This window comes from Oncorhynchus mykiss, chromosome 15, assembly GCF_057628025.1.
Source record: "Oncorhynchus mykiss isolate SJ-2025 chromosome 15, ASM5762802v1, whole genome shotgun sequence".
Lineage (NCBI taxonomy): Eukaryota > Metazoa > Chordata > Actinopteri > Salmoniformes > Salmonidae > Oncorhynchus > Oncorhynchus mykiss.
In genome coordinates, this window is record NC_143036.1 from 16,543,667 (window position 1) to 16,563,338 (window position 19,672).

Here is a 19,672-nt window from a genome sequence, read left to right on the forward strand (position 1 = left end):
GGTTCAGCTCTTATCTATGAGACCTGATAATAAACTAAGTCCAGGAATTGTTTGTAACTGACCTGGGGCCTGTCAGAGACGTATTTGGCGCAGTGGCGAATGAGACGGATGGCCTCCATGCTGGTGTCGGGGAAGGAGGCGTTGCAGGCGAACTCAGACAGACACTTGACTGCATCCTGGAAGGAGTCTATGGTGGCTGGGAAGTGCTTCTCAAATACATTCACTGAGAGAAGAATAGAAGAAGAAGAAGAGGAGAGAAAAAGAGAAGTGGATAAGGAGAGAAGAGAAGAAAAAAAGAAGAGGAGGAGAAGAGAAGGAGTGAATAGAAGAGAAGAAGAAGAAGAGGAGAAAAGAGAAGAGAAGTGGATAAGGAGCAAAGAAGCGAAGAAGAAAAGAAGAGAAGGAGAGAAGAAGAGAAGGAGAACAGTGAAAAACGATGACAGGAGTTAACTTATCTGTTTATCAGAATAATATTACATGGCCCTGTCATCAAAAACACTAACATACAGTGCCTTGCGAAAGTATTCGGCCCCCTTGAACTTTGCGACCTTTTGCCACATTTCAGGCTTCAAACATAAAGATATAAAACTGTATTTTTTTTGTGAAGAATCAACAACAAGTGGGACACAATCATGAAGTGGAACGACATTTATTGGATATTTCAAACTTTTTTAACAAATCAAAAACTGAAAAATTGGACGTGCAAAATTATTCAGCCCCTTTACTTTCAGTGCAGCAAACTCTCTCCAGAAGTTCAGTGAGGATCTCTGAATGATCCAATGCTGACCTAAATGACTAATGATGATAAATACAATCCACCTGTGTGTAATCAAGTCTCCGTATAAATGCACCTGCACTGTGATAGTCTCAGAGGTCCGTTAAAAGCGCAGAGAGCATCATGAAGAACAAGGAACACACCAGGCAGGTCCGAGATACTGTTGTGAAGAAGTTTAAAGCCGGATTTGGATACAAAAAGATTTCCCAAGCTTTAAACATCCCAAGGAGCACTATGCAAGCGATAATATTGAAATGGAAGGAGTATCAGACCACTGCAAATCTACCAAGACCTGGCCGTCCCTCTAAACTTTCAGCTCATACAAGGAGAAGACTGATCAGAGATGCAGCCAAGAGGCCCATGATCACTCTGGATGAACTGCAGAGATCTACAGTTGATGTGGGAGACTCTGTCCATAGGACAACAATCAGTCATATATTGCACAAATCTGGCCTTTATGGAAGAGTGGCAAGAAGAAAGCCATTTCTTAAAGATATCCATAAAAAGTGTTGTTTAAAGTTTGCCACAAGCCACCTGGGAGACACACCAAACATGTGGAAGAAGGTGCTCTGGTCAGATGAAACCAAAATGGAACTTTTTGGCAACAATGCAAAACGTTATGTTTGGCGTAAAAGCAACACAGCTGAACACACCATCCCCACTGTCAAACATGGTGGTGGCAGCATCATGGTTTGGGCCTGCTTTTCTTCAGCAGGGACAGGGAAGATGGTTAAAATTGATGGGAAGATGGATGGAGCCAAATACAGGACCATTCTGGAAGAAAACCTGATGGAGTCTGCAAAAGACCTGAGACTGGGACGGAGATTTGTCTTCCAACAAGACAATGATCCAAAACATAAAGCAAAATCTACAATGGAATGGTTCAAAAATAAACATATCCAGGTGTTAGAATGGCCAAGTCAAAGTCCAGACCTGAATCAAATCGAGAATCTGTGGAAAGAACTGAAAACTGCTGTTCACAAATGCTCTCCATCCAACCTCACTGAGCTCGAGCTGTTTTGCAAGGAGGAATGGGAAAAAAATTCAGTCTCTCGATGTGCAAAACTGATAGAGACATACCCCAAGCGACTTACAGCTGTAATCGCAGCAAAAGGTGGCGCTACAAAGTATTAACTTAAGGGGGCTGAATAATTTTGCACGCCCAATTTTTCAGTTTTTGATTTGTTAAAAAAGTTTGAAATATCCAATAAATGTCGTTCCACTTCATGATTGTGTCCCACTTGTTGTTGATTCTTCACAAAAAAATACAGTTTTATATCTTTATGTTGGAAGCCTGAAATGTGGCAAAAGGTCTAAAAGTTCAAGGGGGCCGAATACTTTCGCAAGGCACTGTAAACCTCAAATTGAGGATTACTGAAACAATCATATTGAAATCTAAGCAGTAATATACAGTGCCTTCGGAAAATATTCAGAACCCTTGACTTTTTCACATTTTGTTAAGTTACACATTTATTCTAAAACTGATTAAAATGTTTTTTTTCCCTCAGAAATCTACACAATCTACATTTTTTTTTACATGTATTAGAAATTAAAAACTGAAATACCTTATTTACTTAAGTATTCAGACCCTTTGCTATGAGAATCGAAATTGATCTCAGGTGCATCCTGTTTCCAATGATCATCCTTGAGATGTTTCTACAACTTGATTGGAGTCCACCAGTGGTAAATTCAATTGATTGGAACATGATATGGAAAGGCACACACCTGTCTATATAAGGTCCCACAGTTGACAGTGCCTATCAGAGTAAAAACCAAGCCATGAGGTCGAAGGAATTGTCCGTAGAGCTCCAAGACATGATTGTGTCGAAGGCACAGATATGGGGAAGGGTACCAAGAAATGTCTGCAGCATTGACGGTCCCCAAGAACACAGTGGCCTCCATCATTCTTAAATGGAAAAAGTTTGGAACCACCAAGACTCTTCCTAGAGCTGGCCGCCCAGCCTAACTGAGCAATCGGGGGAAAAAGCATAAGACAGCCCGCTTGGAGTTTGCCAAAAGGCACCTAAAGAGTCTCAGATCATGAGATACAAGATTCTCTGGTCTGACGAAACCAAGGTTGAACTCTTTGGCCTGAATGCCAAGCGTCACATCTGGAGGAAACCTCGCACCATCCCTACGGTGAAGAATGGTGGTGGCAGCATCATGCTGAGGGGATGTTTTTCATTGGCAGAGGCTGGGAGACCAGTCAGGATCGAGGCAAAGATTAACAGAGCAAAGTACAGAGATATCCTTGATTAAAACCTGCTCCAGAACGCTCAGGACCTCAGACTGCAGCGAAGGTTCACTTTCCAATGGGACAACGACCCTAAGCACACAGCCAAGACAGCACAGGAGTGGCTTAGGGACAAGTCTCTGAATGTCCTTGAGTGGCCCAGCCATAGCCCGGACTTGAACCCGATCTAACATCTCTGGAGAGACCTGAAAATAGCTGTGCAGCGACGCTCTCCATCCAATCTGACAGAGCTTGAGAGGATATACAGCAATGAATGGGAGAAACTCCACAAATACAGGTGAGCCAAGCTTTTAGCATCATACCCAAGAAGACTCGAGGCTGTAATCGCTGCCAAAGATGCTTCAACAAAGTTCTGAGTAAAGGGTCTGAATACTTATGTAAATGTAATATTTCAGTTTCTTTATTTGTAATAAATTACCAAAATTAAAAATAAAATAAAAATGTGCTTTGTCATTATGGAGTATTGCTGTAACGTAACAAAATGTGGAAAAAGTATAGAGGTCTGAATACTTTTCGAATTCACTGTATATTAAATATAGGTATAAAAATAAAATCTTAAAAGATAGACAATAATAGGGATCAGATAATGAAGGTCAGTTCTTAGCCCGAAAGATGGTTGTCTCTGAAGCGTGTGTCTCAGTAACTCACTGCTGATGTGGCCCGTCGTCTGGAAGGCTAGCTCTACGATGCTCTCATCCTGGTCCGAGGCAGCCAGGTGGAACACTGAGAAGATGTTCTTCCAGCCCGACCGGATGTTCCCCGCCTGTGAGTTGACCATCTGGGCTATACAGCGCACCACCATGTCCCTGATTGTTGGAGATCTGGAGGAGCAGGAGGAGGACGTATGGGTTATTCACCTACTGTATGTGAAAGTTGCTTATTGGACTATGAGGAGGATGATCAATAGTGCAGTAGAAATGAAAGTACAAGTACCCTTGCTACAGCCTTTATTTAGGCAGTCTGATTATTCCCTTTCGATTGTTGTGACATGATGGGTTCCAACGGCGACTGTTGTCATAGCAAATCATTTTTTCTGTGCTTTGATTAAGGAGAAAGGACCAGCCTCTGCACAAAAGTACTCTCACACACATATTACACACACACAGGCTGAGTCTAATGAACATACAGCACCGTGGGGGCGTCCATGGCTTTACGTGGCTCCCTGCCATTTCCTCTGAGCTGTAACAGTGGGTGGATTTGGGCCTGGTAGTTCTCCTTCACATCAATGAAAACAGCTTTCAACTGTGAGACTCGGAGCCCTCCAAATTTAAGCAACTGTATCTGTGTCACTACAGAATCTGAGAAAAGATTCACAGCTTCTACTCAGTTGTCTTAGAGTCAGTTGCCAGAGTGCTTTTCTGGTGCACAAGCCAAAACCGAGAAATATTCTATAAAATCCTTATCTTGCTCTCTGGGTTAGTTCTGAGTGTGCCAGTTTTATCCTCCTCAGAGAGCTTGGGTGACTGTGGGAGTTTGACACAGTGCAGTGACTCAGTACAGGGAGACTGGCTGGCTGCAGCGCTAAGAGAGACAGGCACTGGAATGGGAACCACAGAGGTGCAACTCAACACAGACCTTGTAAGGCCAGACTACTATAGCCAAGTGCCTACACAACTAGGGAGTGTGTACATATACCAGCAGACACACGCCTAAGCAAGCAAACACAACCGCAAGCTCATTCAACGCAAGTAGGCAGCACACACAAACAAACAGTCACACGATACAATCAGGAATAACGTTTACAATCAGGAATAACGTTTACCGCAACATCCTATTTACCTGTTCTTTTTCATGATGTGCTCGAAAGGCCTCAGAAAGTCCTTCTGGAATCTGAAGTTTGCCAGCTCTCCCTTCTCCAGAAACTTCATGGACAGCTGCCGGAGAGAATCCACTGCAAAGATAGCTACATCCTCATTGGGGTTACATCCAACCTGAACAGGGAGGCAGACACAGTGTTTTAACATCTCTACCCCACTCTCTAACATTTACCATCCCCTGTAACATGTATAATCTCTGTCCATCTGTAATATTTAGTAGCCAATCTCTACCTCTGTAGCATTTTAACACTTACACCCCCCTCCCCTGCAGCACTCAGGAAGACTAAGGCTAAATAAAGCCCTTAGATATGATTCTTAGGCCCCGTGCTGTCAAAAATGTGATATTCCTGTTTTATATATCTTTTCACACAGAGGTTAGAATAATACTGTGAAATTGTGAACATTCTGATAATGTATTTTTAGTGTAAGAGCTGTGTAATGGAAAACAATCAGAGTAAGGTACTTAATTATCACCCAGAAATGATTTAATATTGAGATAAAAATGGTTGCATTGGACCTTTAAGCCAGGTGTTCCTGAGGGCAGTGTTACAAAGACTAATTAACACCTAGGTAATCAGGTGTGTGGACTCTCTAGCCAACAACAACATGAATCAATCAATTAATGCAAATAAATACAAAATAAAAACAGACGTCCCTGACAACCAGAGTTTCCACAACCCCTGTTAAAGTGAAATAAATCCCAAGATGTCCACCTTGTTGAAGTGGTCTCCAATGACCTCCCAGATCCTGGACCACTGCAGTCTGATACGTCCCATGTTGTAGTAGGAGATCTCCACTATCTTCTGCAGGCTGAACATGCGGGGGTGTGTGGGCGAGGCCAGCTCATCCATAGACACAGCACACAACCAGCGCACAAAGTCCACTGAGAACACAGAGAAACCAGTGTTAGTCAACCATCAGGAGAGCCATGGTACAACGCCAATACATCCACATCAGATAAGCATGTGATCAAATACTGTAATTGAATTCAGTTTGGATTTAGAACACTCACCAATTGCATTACCATCCAGTCTGGTAGAACCTGTGAATATTCTGCAAGAACAAGACCATGGTCACATCTACATGACATATACAGTACATTCATTCACATGATAGAACAGTGGCAGAGCTAAGACCCCAAACCAGTCAGTGGTAATAGAGCAGGATCTATAAGAGACTGCTGCAGTAAATACCTGTCCACAGCCACCACCACACTCTGGGAGCTGGTCTCTCCTATGGACTCCTGGATACTGAGGATCTGCTTCCGGTCTACTGTCCCACCTGCTGTGGACCACAGCACAGTCAGTCACATCTCCAGCATCAAGCATCATACCAAGCATCTCCAGAGTCAAACATGTTGTATAGTCAAGCCCATCACCGGCTTGTTAACGACAGTTTATTTAACCAGTTTATAACCAGAACATGTTTTAAAGGGATAAGCACTGACCCAGGCCCAGGTATTCATCGTTGCTCTGCTCCTTGGTGCTGCTGATGAAGCCCTCTTTCCCCCGAACCGTCCCTGAGATGTACCTGGCCTTCACCCCCGTCCCAATCAGCTGGGCCAGCTCCAACTGACTGATACACTTCATTATCTGTAGGACGGGGGAGGGAGGTGGGAGCATACAGTCATCCATACATTCAATAAGGCTGCATTTACACAGGCGTCAAAAGAGCTGATGTGATTGGTCAAAAGACTGATTGTGTAAAGCCAGCCTTAGTTAGGATTGTTTTTGCACATATCTATTCATTAGTCTTAATTAGTTGAGATAGAAACATATTTTTCACATTGATTGCATCAAAAAATGGAGACAAAAGGAAGCAATATAGCTTATGACAGCAATACTGATACTATAGTGGCTAACACTGATTACTAGACGTTGGCAGTATGTCCAGACCTCGTGCCAGGAGTTGCCCAGGTAGTTTCCGTCTGTGTGGGCGACGGTGATGAGAGTCTTGATGGTGTCGATATTCTTCTGCTTCATCTCAGTGATGCCAGAGCTGGCTGTGAGCAGGGTGAACCGTGCCAGGGCCTGGATGTACGCATCCCGCTCAAGCTGTGTGTGTGTGTGTGTGTGTGTGTGTGTGTGAGAGAGAGAGACCATATTCAGTACTGCAGTACTATCTCCATTAAGTTTTGGAGCATGCTATCTTTGGAAAATACACCATTTCACCTTTTGATTCATAGCCCCTCATCCCTTTCATTTAACTCATATTAATCCTCAGTGAACACATGCAGTGTTAGCGTGCTAGATAAACTACCTGTATGGTGAAGATGCAGGCTATCCGGATGGCAAAGCGTATTCCCTCCAGACAGAGAAAAGCCACCTCAGTGTCGTCACAGTCCTGGAGGCCCACACTGAAGGCTGCTAGGAACGGGGTCCAGGCCAGCTTGAACATGGGTCTGACGTGCTCCAGGTGTGTGGCGCTGGTGAAGGGAGCCTGGACGTGACTGACAGCCTCCATCAGGGCCTTGGCTGTCTTAGCCATCTGCTCCATCTCTACGTTATACAGTAGCCGCCGCTGCTTCTCACTGGCCACACCTGATCCAGAAACAGAAGTAAAGTCATAGCATGAACAAACCCACTCTGCTTCTCACTGGCCACACCTGATCCAGAAACAGAAGTAAAGTCATAGCATGAACAAACCCACTCTGCTTCTCACTGGCCACACCTGATCCAGAAACAGAAGTAAAGTCATAGCATGAACAAACCCACTCTGCTTCTCACTGGCCACACCTGATCCAGAAACAGAAGTAAAGTCATAGCATGAACAAACCCACTCTGCTTCTCACTGGCCACACCTGATCCAGAAACAGAAGTAAAGTCATAGCATGAACAAACCCACTCTGCTTCTCACTGGCCACACCTGGTCCAGAAACAGAAGTAAAGTCATAGCATGAACAAACCCACTCTGCTTCTCACTGGCCACACCTGATCCAGAAACAGAAGTAAAGTCATAGCATGAACAAACACACTCTGCTTCTCACTGGCCACACCTGATCCAGAAACAGAAGTAAAGTCATAGCATGAACAAACACACTCTGCTTCTCACTGGCCACACCTGATCCAGAAACAGAAGTAAAGTCATAGCATGAACAAACACACTCTGCTTCTCACTGGCCACACCTGATCCAGGATCCGATACAATGCTTCCTACATGTTGTGTTTTCAGACGAGTGCAGATTATAAAGTAGTATACGAGAGGAAGCCACCTGCACAAACACGACAAATATACATCTCCAACTGAAGAAGAACCATTCCCCACTGAACAACAGACACTATATCCAGCTGAAGAAGAACCATTCCCCACTGAACAACAGACACTATATCCAGCTGAAGAAGAACCATTCCCCACTGAACAACAGACACTATCTCCAACTGAAGAAGAACCATTCCCCACTGAACAGACACTATCTCCAACTGAAGAAGAACCATTCCCCACTGAACAACAGACACTATCTCCAACTGAAGAAGAACCATTCCCCACTGAACAACAGACACTATCTCCAACTGAAGAAGAACCATTCCCCACTGAACAGACACTATCTCCAACTGAAGAAGAACCATTCCCCACTGAACAACAGACACTATCTCCAACTGAAGAAGAACCATTCCCCACTGAACAGACACTATCTCCAGCTGAAGAAGAACCATTCCCCACTGAACAACAGACACTATCTCCAGCTGAAGAAGAACCATTCCCCACTGAACAACAGACACTATCTCCAACTGAAGAAGAACCATTCCCCACTGAACAACAGACACTATCTCCAACTGAAGAAGAACCATTCCCCACTGAACAACAGACACTATCTCCAGCTGAAGAAGAACCATTCCCCACTGAACAACAGACACTATCTCCAACTGAAGAAGAACCATTCCCCACTGAACAACAGACACTATCTCCAACTGAAGAGGAAACTTTCCCCACTGAACAACAGACACTACCTCCAACTGAAGAAGAAACATTCCCCACTGAACAGACACTATCTCCAACTGAAGAATAACCATTCCCCACTGAACAGACACTATCTCCAACTGAAGAAGAACCATTCCCCACTGAACAACAGACACTATCTCCAACTGAAGAATAACCATTCCCCACTGAACAACAGACACTATCTCCAGCTGAAGAAGAACCATTCCCCACTGAACAACAGACACTATCTCCAACTGAAGAAGAACCATTCCCCACTGAACAACAGACACTATCTCCAACTGAAGAGGAAACTTTCCCCACTGAACAACAGACACTACCTCCAACTGAAGAGGAAACTTTCCCCGTTGAACAACAGACACTATTCTCAAACTTTTCCACTGATCAGTAACTCAATCTAATCAAACTACATCTCAATCCCATTTATATCTCTTTGATTGTGATGAGAATTCTATGATCCCCACAAAGATATCAGATGAAATGACTCGTCAGTTAAATATAAAGCTGATCATTTGCAAAGATTCATTACGCCTCAAAATAGGCGTTTCATGTCTTAAACAAAGTCATCTCTGACACGCTCAATTTCAGTCTGTAATGACATTGTTGTGCTAGCAAACACAGAGGAACTGAGATACTCACTGTGCTTGTTGGATTTCAGAGTCATTTCCTTGGTCCCCTTCATAGCGATCTTCTTCCCTGCGATCTCGTCGTAGATGGCCGACAGATACTCCTCCGGTAGATCCTTGCTGTCGTTGATCCCTCTGTTCATCTTGATGTATTGTTCTTTAGTCATCTTGTTCTTAACCTTTGAAAAGTAAAATATTAGATTTGTTACCCTGTCTGTCTGCCTGCCTACTCTGTCTGTCCACTGTTGTCTGTCTGAAATAGCTAGCATTGACTTTCCCCATGTGCCACTGCTGAAGGTCTTCTGTTGAAGCTAAGTGCAGCTCAGGTGATTGTTTCTCTCAGTTCATCTTTTCAAAAACAGGCTGTTGTCTTACCTGCGGACTATGAAGGTCTGTTGTCAACATAATGATTGAGTAGGCAAGGACGTACGCAGTGTCTGCACTTGCAAACTCAGTTTGCCTGAAGAAAGAGATAGAGAGGAGCGGAGAGAGAAGATAAACATAACAGAGATTAAACAAGTGTATGACCGGTTGTGCTAGACAAGTAGAATTAGACTAGTATTTCTACTCTGAATTGTTCATTTATCCCATCCTGTCATTTCTTGATTTCTTGTTTAGTTTATTTGCCTATTTCTATTTTATTTGCGAGACACCTGCAACTCTATCCAACCAATAAACTTTGATTTGATTAAGATTTAATAAAAGATTCAAAACAGAGAGCAATCTGATTGTTGCCATTCAATGTACTTGACATCACAAATGAAGTCTTCTTCTAAGTCTAAGATTCCACAATGCCCAGGGCAGGCCACACCACTCCACACTCACCCCTGGTTGCATTCTAGATATCTCGCAGCGAATTTCTCCATGAGCCTGTCGATCTTCTGAGCCTCTCCCGGGAGACGGAAGCCCTCGAGGAATGTTCTGAGAGCGTAGACAAAGTCTTTGCCCTGGAAGTCCATCTGGTCCACATAGGCATACATGACCTCTTTATTGAAGCGATCATTGTCCCCCAGGAACTCACCCACCTGAGTCTGAGAGGAAGGAAGAGAGAGAGAGAGAGGAAGAGAGGGAGAGTGAGAGAGAGGGATGAAAAGAGAGGGACAGAAGGGGATAGAGATGGGCCGAGAGAGGCAATGATGTTGAATTCAATCAATAGATAATGATTTTTTCCTAATGCATGTGCTTCTCATTGGAAGTCAATTAACACATATTGTCCTGACTATTAACTTCAGAGACACAGCACACGGAGAGGAAAGGACTTTGTTTTCAGTAAACAGGAGTATTGATGTGTTAAATACATGTTTCAGTCAGTCACTCCTCTGTGCTCTATTCTCCCCGCTCTGTCAGACTCTCTGGCTGTCTGTTTGAGGGCCTCTTGTTCCAAAGCAGATGTTATGAACACTCTTTAATGCAGATTACCACCACACCGAGCCCCCCTCGAGGCCAGCCAATCAACCGGGAGAGTGCTTCACTCGTTAAAATAAACATTGAAGTGCGCTCGGGATGTGGGAATTGTATTGGAGTGGGAGGGTAATGTTGGAGGTTCAACATTAGGAGATAAGTGCCTTAATGTTTCTATGGGATGGATATGTTCTCCTTTGGGCCTGCAGCTGTGTGGAGGCCGGGTGAGAGAGCCAAATCCGTGAACCGAGAGTTTAATGAGCTAGAGTGGGTATTTGTGTATTTGCTATTCGGATCTCTATTAGCTGCTCCGATCAACCACTCTACTCTACAATCGACAGGTCAGCAGGTACAAGGTTGACAGAGGGAAGAGCTGAATGAGGTAGAGTGGGTATTTGTTTATTTGGACCTGCATAAGTTCAATGAAATGCAGTTCACTGAAGTAGATTGGGTAAACAGATTTAAGAGGGTTCTGTACCGAGTCCAGCCTCTCCTCCTGGTGCAGGAACTGAGCGAGGTCCTCCGGGGTGGTTCCCAGCATACCTTGCTCCTGGAGGTACTGGATGCCCCTCTTTGGTTTCTTGTTGAACCTGACCACAGAACAGAGAACAGGGTCATGTCTAGGGATACAGATTTTGTCAAATTGACATCAAAAGTTACATTTTCTTTGATTTTCGCTAACCCAAACCTGAACCCTTTTCATAACCTTAACCTAATTCTCCTAACCTGCTATGTAAGGTCTCCTAAATATGTTTAGTAAGGTGGAGGAGGAGGTGTCCCTCCAGAGCCAGTGTATAATGTATATTTTGTCCTAATTACAGTAATGAATTCATTAGTAATTGGCTAATTAATCAATGGCATTAATTGATAAATTAAGTGCCAGGGAGGAATGAAAACTAGCAGGACAACATCCCTCATTAAAAGGACTGGCATTGTGCAACCCTGGGTGTGAATATATTCAGGTATACAGTACATGGTGAATATATTCAGGTATTCAGTACAAGGTGAATATATTCAGCTGTCTATACAGTACAAGGTGAATATATTCAGGTATACAGTACATGGTGAATATATTCAGCTGTCTATACAGTACAAGGTGAATATATTCAGGTATACAGTACATGGTGAATATATTCAGCTGTCTATACAGTACATGGTGAATATATTCAGCTGTCTATACAGTACAAGGTGAATATATTCAGGTATTCAGTACAAGGTGAATATATTCAGGTATACAGTACATGGTGAATATATTCAGCTGTCTATACAGTACAAGGTGAATATATTCAGCTGTCTATACAGTACAAGGTGAATATATTCAGGTATTCAGTACAAGGTGAATATATTCAGCTGTCTATACAGTACAAGGTGAATATATTCAGCTGTCTATACAGTACAAGGTGAATATATTCAGCTGTCTATACAGTACAAGATTAATATATTCAGGTATTCAGTACAAGGTGAATATATTCAGCTGTCTATACAGTACAAGGTGAATATATTCAGCTGTCTATACAGTACAAGATTAATATATTCAGGTATTCAGTACAAGGTGAATATATTCAGCTGTCTATACAGTACAAGGTGAATATATTCAGCTGTCTATACAGTACAAGGTGAATATATTCAGGTATTCAGTACAAGGTGAATATATATTCAGGTATTCAGTACAAGGTGAATATATTCAGCTGTCTATACAGTACAAGGTGAATATATTCAGCTGTCTATACAGTACAATATTAATATATTCAGCTGTCTATACAGTACAATATTAATATATTCAGCTGTCTATACAGTACAATATTAATATATTCAGCTGTCTATACAGTACAAGGTGAATATATTCAGCTGTCTATACAGTACAAGATTAATATATTCAGGTATTCAGTACAAGGTGAATATATTCAGCTGTCTATACAGTACAAGATTAATATATTCAGCTGTCTATACAGTACAAGGTGAATATATTCAGCTGTCTATACAGTACAAGATTAATATATTCAGGTATTCAGTACAAGGTGAATATATTCAGCTGTCTATACAGTACAAGGTGAATATATTCAGCTGTCTATACAGTACAAGATTAATATATTCAGCTGTCTATACAGTACAAGATTAATATATTCAGCTGTCTATACAGTACAAGATTAATATATTCAGGTATTCAGTACAAGGTGAATATATTCAGGTATACAGTACAAGGTGAATATATTCAGGTATTCAGTACAAGGTGAATATATATTCAGGTATTCAGTACAAGGTGAATATATCCAGCTGTCTATACAGTACAAGATTAATATATTCAGCTGTCTATACAGTTCAAGGTGAATATATTCAGCTGTCTATACAGTACAAGGTGAATATATTCAGGTATACAGTTACAAGGTGAATATATTCAGCTGTCTATACAGTACAAGGTGAATATATTCAGCTGTCTATACAGTACAAGGTGAATATATTCAGGTATTCAGTACAAGGTGAATATATATTCAGGTATTCAGTACAAGGTGAATATATCCAGCTGTCTATACAGTACAAGATTAATATATTCAGCTGTCTATACAGTTCAAGGTGAATATATTCAGCTGTCTATACAGTACAAGATTAATATATTCAGCTGTCTATACAGTACAAGATTAATATATTCAGCTGTCTATACAGTACAAGGTGAATATATCCAGCTGTCTATACAGTACAAGATTAATATATTCAGCTGTCTATACAGTACAAGATTAATATATTCAGCTGTCTATACAGGATAAGGTGAATATATATTCAGCTGTCTATACAGTACAAGGTGAATATATTCAGGTATTCAGTACAAGGTGAATATATTCAGGTATACAGTACAAGGTGAATATATTCAGGTATTCAGTACAAGGTGAATATATATTCAGGTATTCAGTACAAGGTGAATATATCCAGCTGTCTATACAGTACAAGATTAATATATTCAGCTGTCTATACATTTCAAGGTGAATATATTCAGCTGTCTATACAGTACAAGATTAATATATTCAGCTGTCTATACAGTACAAGATTAATATATTCAGCTGTCTATACAGTTCAAGGTGAATATATTCAGCTGTCTATACAGTACAAGATTAATATATTCAGCTGTCTATACAGTACAAGGTGAATATATTCAGCTGTCTATACAGTTCAAGGTGAATATATTCAGCTGTCTATACAGTACAAGATTAATATATTCAGCTGTCTATACAGTTCAAGGTGAATATATTCAGCTGTCTATACAGTACAAGATTAATATATTCAGCTGTCTATACAGTTCAAGGTGAATATATTCAGCTGTCTATACAGTACAAGATTAATATATTCAGCTGTCTATACAGTTCAAGGTGAATATATTCAGCTGTCTATACAGTACAAGATTAATATATTCAGCTGTCTATACAGTTCAAGGTGAATATATTCAGCTGTCTATACAGTTACAAGGTGAATATATTCAGCTGTCTATACAGTACAAGGTGAATATATTCAGCTGTCTATACAGTACAAGGTGAATATATTCAGGTATTCAGTACAAGGTGAATATATATTCAGGTATTCAGTACAAGGTGAATATATCCAGCTGTCTATACAGTACAAGATTAATATATTCAGCTGTCTATACAGTTCAAGGTGAATATATTCAGCTGTCTATACAGTACAAGATTAATATATTCAGCTGTCTATACAGTACAAGATTAATATATTCAGCTGTCTATACAGTACAAGGTGAATATATCCAGCTGTCTATACAGTACAAGATTAATATATTCAGCTGTCTATACAGTACAAGATTAATATATTCAGCTGTCTATACAGTACAAGGTGAATATATTCAGCTGTCTATACAGTACAAGATTAATATATTCAGCTGTCTATACAGTACAAGATTAATATATTCAGCTGTCTATACAGTACAAGGTGAATATATTCAGGTATACAGTACAAGGTGAATATATTCAGCTGTCTATACAGTACAAGGTGAATATATTCAGCTGTCTATACAGTACAAGGTGAATATATTCAGGTATACAGTACAAGGTGAATATATTCAGGTATTCAGTACAAGGTGAATATATTCAGGTATTCAGTACAAGGTGAATATATTCAGCTGTCTATACAGTACAAGGTGAATATATTCAGCTGTCTATACAGTACAAGGTGAATATATTCAGCTGTCTATACAGTACAAGGTGAATATATTCAGCTGTCTATACAGTACAAGGTGAATATATCCAGCTGTCTATACAGTACAAGGTGAATATATATTCAGGTATTCAGTACAAGGTGAATATATTCAGCTGTCTATACAGTACAAGGTGAATATATCCAGCTGTCTATACAGTACAAGGTGAATATATTCAGGTATTCAGTACAAGGTGAATATATTCAGGTATTCAGTACAAGGTGAATATATTCAGGTATTCAGTACAAGGTGAATATATTCAGCTGTCTATACAGTACAAGGTGAATATATTCAGCTGTCTATACAGTACAAGGTGAATATATCCAGCTGTCTATACAGTACAAGGTGAATATATATTCAGGTATTCAGTACAAGGTGAATATATTCAGCTGTCTATACAGTACAAGGTGAATATATCCAGCTGTCTATACAGTACAAGGTGAATATATTCAGGTATTCAGTACAAGGTGAATATATTCAGCTGTCTATACAGTACAAGGTGAATATATTCAGCTGTCTATACAGTACAAGGTGAATATATTCAGCTGTCTATACAGTACAAGGTGAATATATTCAGGTATTCAGTACAAGGTGAATATATTCAGCTGTCTATACAGTACAAGGTGAATATATCCAGCTGTCTATACAGTACAAGGTGAATATATTCAGCTGTCTATACAGTACAAGATTAATATATTCAGCTGTCTATACAGTACAAGGTGAATATATATTCAGCTGTCTATACAGTACAAGGTGAATATATTCAGGTATACAGTACAAGGTGAATATATTCAGGTATACAGTACATGGTGAATATATTCAGGTATTCAGTACAAGGTGAATATATTCAGGTATTCAGTACAAGGTGAATATATTCAGCTGTCTATACAGTTCAAGGTGAATATATTCAGCTGTCTATACAGTACAAGATTAATATATTCAGCTGTCTATACAGTACAAGATTAATATATTCAGCTGTCTATACAGTACAAGGTGAATATATCCAGCTGTCTATACAGTACAAGATTAATATATTCAGCTGTCTATACAGTACAAGATTAATATATTCAGCTGTCTATACAGTACAAGGTGAATATATTCAGCTGTCTATACAGTACAAGATTAATATATTCAGCTGTCTATACAGTACAAGATTAATATATTCAGCTGTCTATACAGTACAAGGTGAATATATTCAGGTATACAGTACAAGGTGAATATATTCAGCTGTCTATACAGTACAAGGTGAATATATTCAGCTGTCTATACAGTACAAGGTGAATATATTCAGGTATACAGTACAAGGTGAATATATTCAGGTATTCAGTACAAGGTGAATATATTCAGGTATTCAGTACAAGGTGAATATATTCAGCTGTCTATACAGTACAAGGTGAATATATTCAGCTGTCTATACAGTACAAGGTGAATATATTCAGCTGTCTATACAGTACAAGGTGAATATATTCAGCTGTCTATACAGTACAAGGTGAATATATCCAGCTGTCTATACAGTACAAGGTGAATATATATTCAGGTATTCAGTACAAGGTGAATATATTCAGCTGTCTATACAGTACAAGGTGAATATATTCAGCTGTCTATACAGTACAAGGTGAATATATTCAGCTGTCTATACAGTACAAGGTGAATATATCCAGCTGTCTATACAGTACAAGGTGAATATATTCAGGTATTCAGTACAAGGTGAATATATTCAGGTATTCAGTACAAGGTGAATATATTCAGGTATTCAGTACAAGGTGAATATATTCAGCTGTCTATACAGTACAAGGTGAATATATTCAGCTGTCTATACAGTACAAGGTGAATATATCCAGCTGTCTATACAGTACAAGGTGAATATATATTCAGGTATTCAGTACAAGGTGAATATATTCAGCTGTCTATACAGTACAAGGTGAATATATCCAGCTGTCTATACAGTACAAGGTGAATATATTCAGGTATTCAGTACAAGGTGAATATATTCAGGTATACAGTACAAGGTGAATATATTCAGCTGTCTTTACAGTACAAGGTGAATATATGCAGGTATTCAGTACAAGGTGAATATATTCAGGTATTCAGTACAAGATTAATATATTCAGCTGTCTATACAGTACAAGGTGAATATATTCAGGTATTCAGTACAAGGTGAATATATTCAGGTATTCAGTACAAGGTGAATATATTCAGCTGTCTATACAGTACAAGATTAATATATTCAGCTGTCTATACAGTACAAGGTGAATATATTCAGCTGTCTATACAGTACAAGATTAATATATTCAGCTGTCTATACAGTACAAGGTGAATATATTCAGGTATACAGTACAAAGTGAATATATTCAGGTATACAGTACAAGGTGAATATATTCAGGTATACAGTACAAGGTGAATATATTCAGGTATACAGTACCAGGTTAATATATTCAGGTATACAGTACAAGGTGAATATATTCAGCTGTCTATACAGTACAAGGTGAATATATTCAGGTATTCAGTACAAGGTGAATATATTCAGGTATACAGTACATGGTGAATATATTCAGCTGTCTATACAGTACAAGATTAATATATAATCAGGTATTCAGTACATGGTGAATATAATCAGCTGTCTATACAGTTTAATATTAATATATATTCAGGTATACAGTACAAGGTGAATATATTCAGGTATACAGTACAAGGTGAATACATTCAGGTATACAGTACAAGGTGAATATATTCAGGTATACAGTACAAGGTGAATATATTCAGGTATACAGTACAAAGTGAATATATTCAGGTATACAGTACAAGGTGAATATATTCAGGTATACAGTACAAGGTGAATATATTCAGGTATACAGTACAAAGTTAATATATTCAGGTATACAGTACAAGGTGAATATATTCAGGTATACAGTACCAGGTGAATATATTCAGCTGTCTATACAGGATAAGGTGAATATATTCAGGTATACAGTACAAGGTGCATATATTCAGCTGTCTATACAGTGCAAGATGAATATATATTCAGGTATACAGTACAAGGTGAATATATTCAGGTATACAGTACAAGGTGCATATATTCAGCTGTCTATACAGTGCAAGATGAATATATATTCAGGTATTCAGTACAAGGTGAATATATTCAGGTATACAGTACCAGGTGAATATATTCAGGTATGCAGTACATGGTGAATATATTCAGCTGTCTATACAGTGCAAGATTAATATATATTCAGGTATTCAGTACAAGGTGAATATATTCAGGTATACAGTACAAGGTGAATATATTCAGGTATTCAGTACAAGGTGAATATATTCAGGTATACAGTACATGGTGAATATATTCAGCTGTCTATACAGTACAATATGAATATATTCAGCTGTATATACAGTGCAAGATGAATATATTCAGCTGTCTATACAGGATAAGGTGAATATATATTCAGGTATGCAGTACATGGTGAATATATTCAGCTGTCTATACAGTGCAAGATTAATATATATTCAGGTATTCAGTACAAGGTGAATATATTCAGGTATACAGTACAAGGTGAATATATTCAGGTATTCAGTACAAGGTGAATATATTCAGGTATACAGTACATGGTGAATATATTCAGCTGTCTATACAGTACAATATGAATATATTCAGCTGTATATACAGTGCAAGATGAATATATTCAGCTGTCTATACAGGATAAGGTGAATATATATTCAGGTATACAGTACATGGTGAATATATTCAGGTATACAGTACAAGGTGAATATATTCAGGTATACAGTACATGGTGAATATATTCAGCTGTCTATACAGTACAAGATTAATATTTTCAGCTGTCTATACAGTACAAGGTGAATATATTCAGCTGTCTATACAGCACAAGGTGAATATATATTCAGGTATACAGTATAAGCAGCACTAGTCTGGCTTACAGGTCAATGCCCTGCTCGATGATCTCCTTCTGTTGTTTGAGAACCTCAAACTGCTCGGGGTTGTCTGTCCCTGACATCTGTGTACTATAGCTCCCGATGCCAGACGAGGCTGTGGAGTCCAGCGAGTTGATGCTTCCGTATTGGTTGATGGTCTCCGGGGCCTTCGTCTCATTGGTCTCCTGCTCCGAGGGCTTCTCCTGACCTGGGGACGGAGGGAGAAGAACATTGAACAATCAATGGTCTGAGAGAGATTAGCAAACACTGTAGTTGGTGTTAGGATCCCAACGCAATCAGCAATGTCTGAAGGAGACGACACCTGCGAGGGTAAAAAAAAAACACGCCCTGTTAAGAACTCTTTTTATTTTTTTAAATATTTTTTTATATATATATTGACACTAAAAGTTTTACAACATACTGTATATTCAATTTCCTTTTTTAGTCATTATGGGTGTTCAGCCTATAGTTTATAGATCTGGGTCTCTGGGGACTTCGCTAATAGTGGGAGGGACTCTGCACTGCTGAGAGAAAGACAACGTGATGAACCTGAGGCCTTGTCTGGTGGTATATTGTCTGCTGTGGAGAGCCTGACCGTATCATACACACACATTAAAAAGGTTTGTGATTTAATAAACCAGGCAGCAGTTGAAGCAACATGGAGGTAGCGCAGGGTATTGTGTACGGTCTGAGGGGACAGGACAGAGCAGAGCAGCCTAACAGGTCTGATGCCACTGTTGTGTG

At 39.7% G+C, this 19,672-nt stretch overlaps 1 protein-coding gene across 5 annotated transcripts in view; it reads right to left on the reverse strand.

The window, feature by feature from the left end:
- Positions 1-19,672, reverse strand: part of LOC110490929 (brefeldin A-inhibited guanine nucleotide-exchange protein 1) — a 99,901-nt gene that overhangs the window by 13,614 nt on the left and 66,615 nt on the right. For 2 of the 5 annotated variants that reach the window (XM_036943873.2, XM_036943871.2), the window contains 14 exons: positions 18,935-19,136; positions 11,288-11,399; positions 10,234-10,439; positions 9,784-9,868; positions 9,422-9,587; positions 7,106-7,386; positions 6,742-6,900; positions 6,294-6,438; positions 6,040-6,127; positions 5,859-5,899; positions 5,560-5,729; positions 4,809-4,960; positions 3,678-3,850; positions 63-223 (listed from right to left, as the gene is read on the reverse strand). In XM_036943873.2, the coding sequence (XP_036799768.1) occupies positions 63-223; positions 3,678-3,850; positions 4,809-4,960; positions 5,560-5,729; positions 5,859-5,899; positions 6,040-6,127; positions 6,294-6,438; positions 6,742-6,900; positions 7,106-7,386; positions 9,422-9,587; positions 9,784-9,868; positions 10,234-10,439; positions 11,288-11,399; positions 18,935-19,136 (2,141 nt within the window). Of the gene's footprint in view, positions 1-62; positions 224-3,677; positions 3,851-4,808; positions 4,961-5,559; positions 5,730-5,858; positions 5,900-6,039; positions 6,131-6,293; positions 6,439-6,741; positions 6,901-7,105; positions 7,387-7,782; positions 7,972-9,421; positions 9,588-9,783; positions 9,869-10,233; positions 10,440-11,287; positions 11,400-18,934; positions 19,137-19,672 lie in introns of those variants that run through there. The other 3 variants (XM_036943872.2, XM_036943870.2, XM_090199386.1) reach the window with 2 other exon arrangements.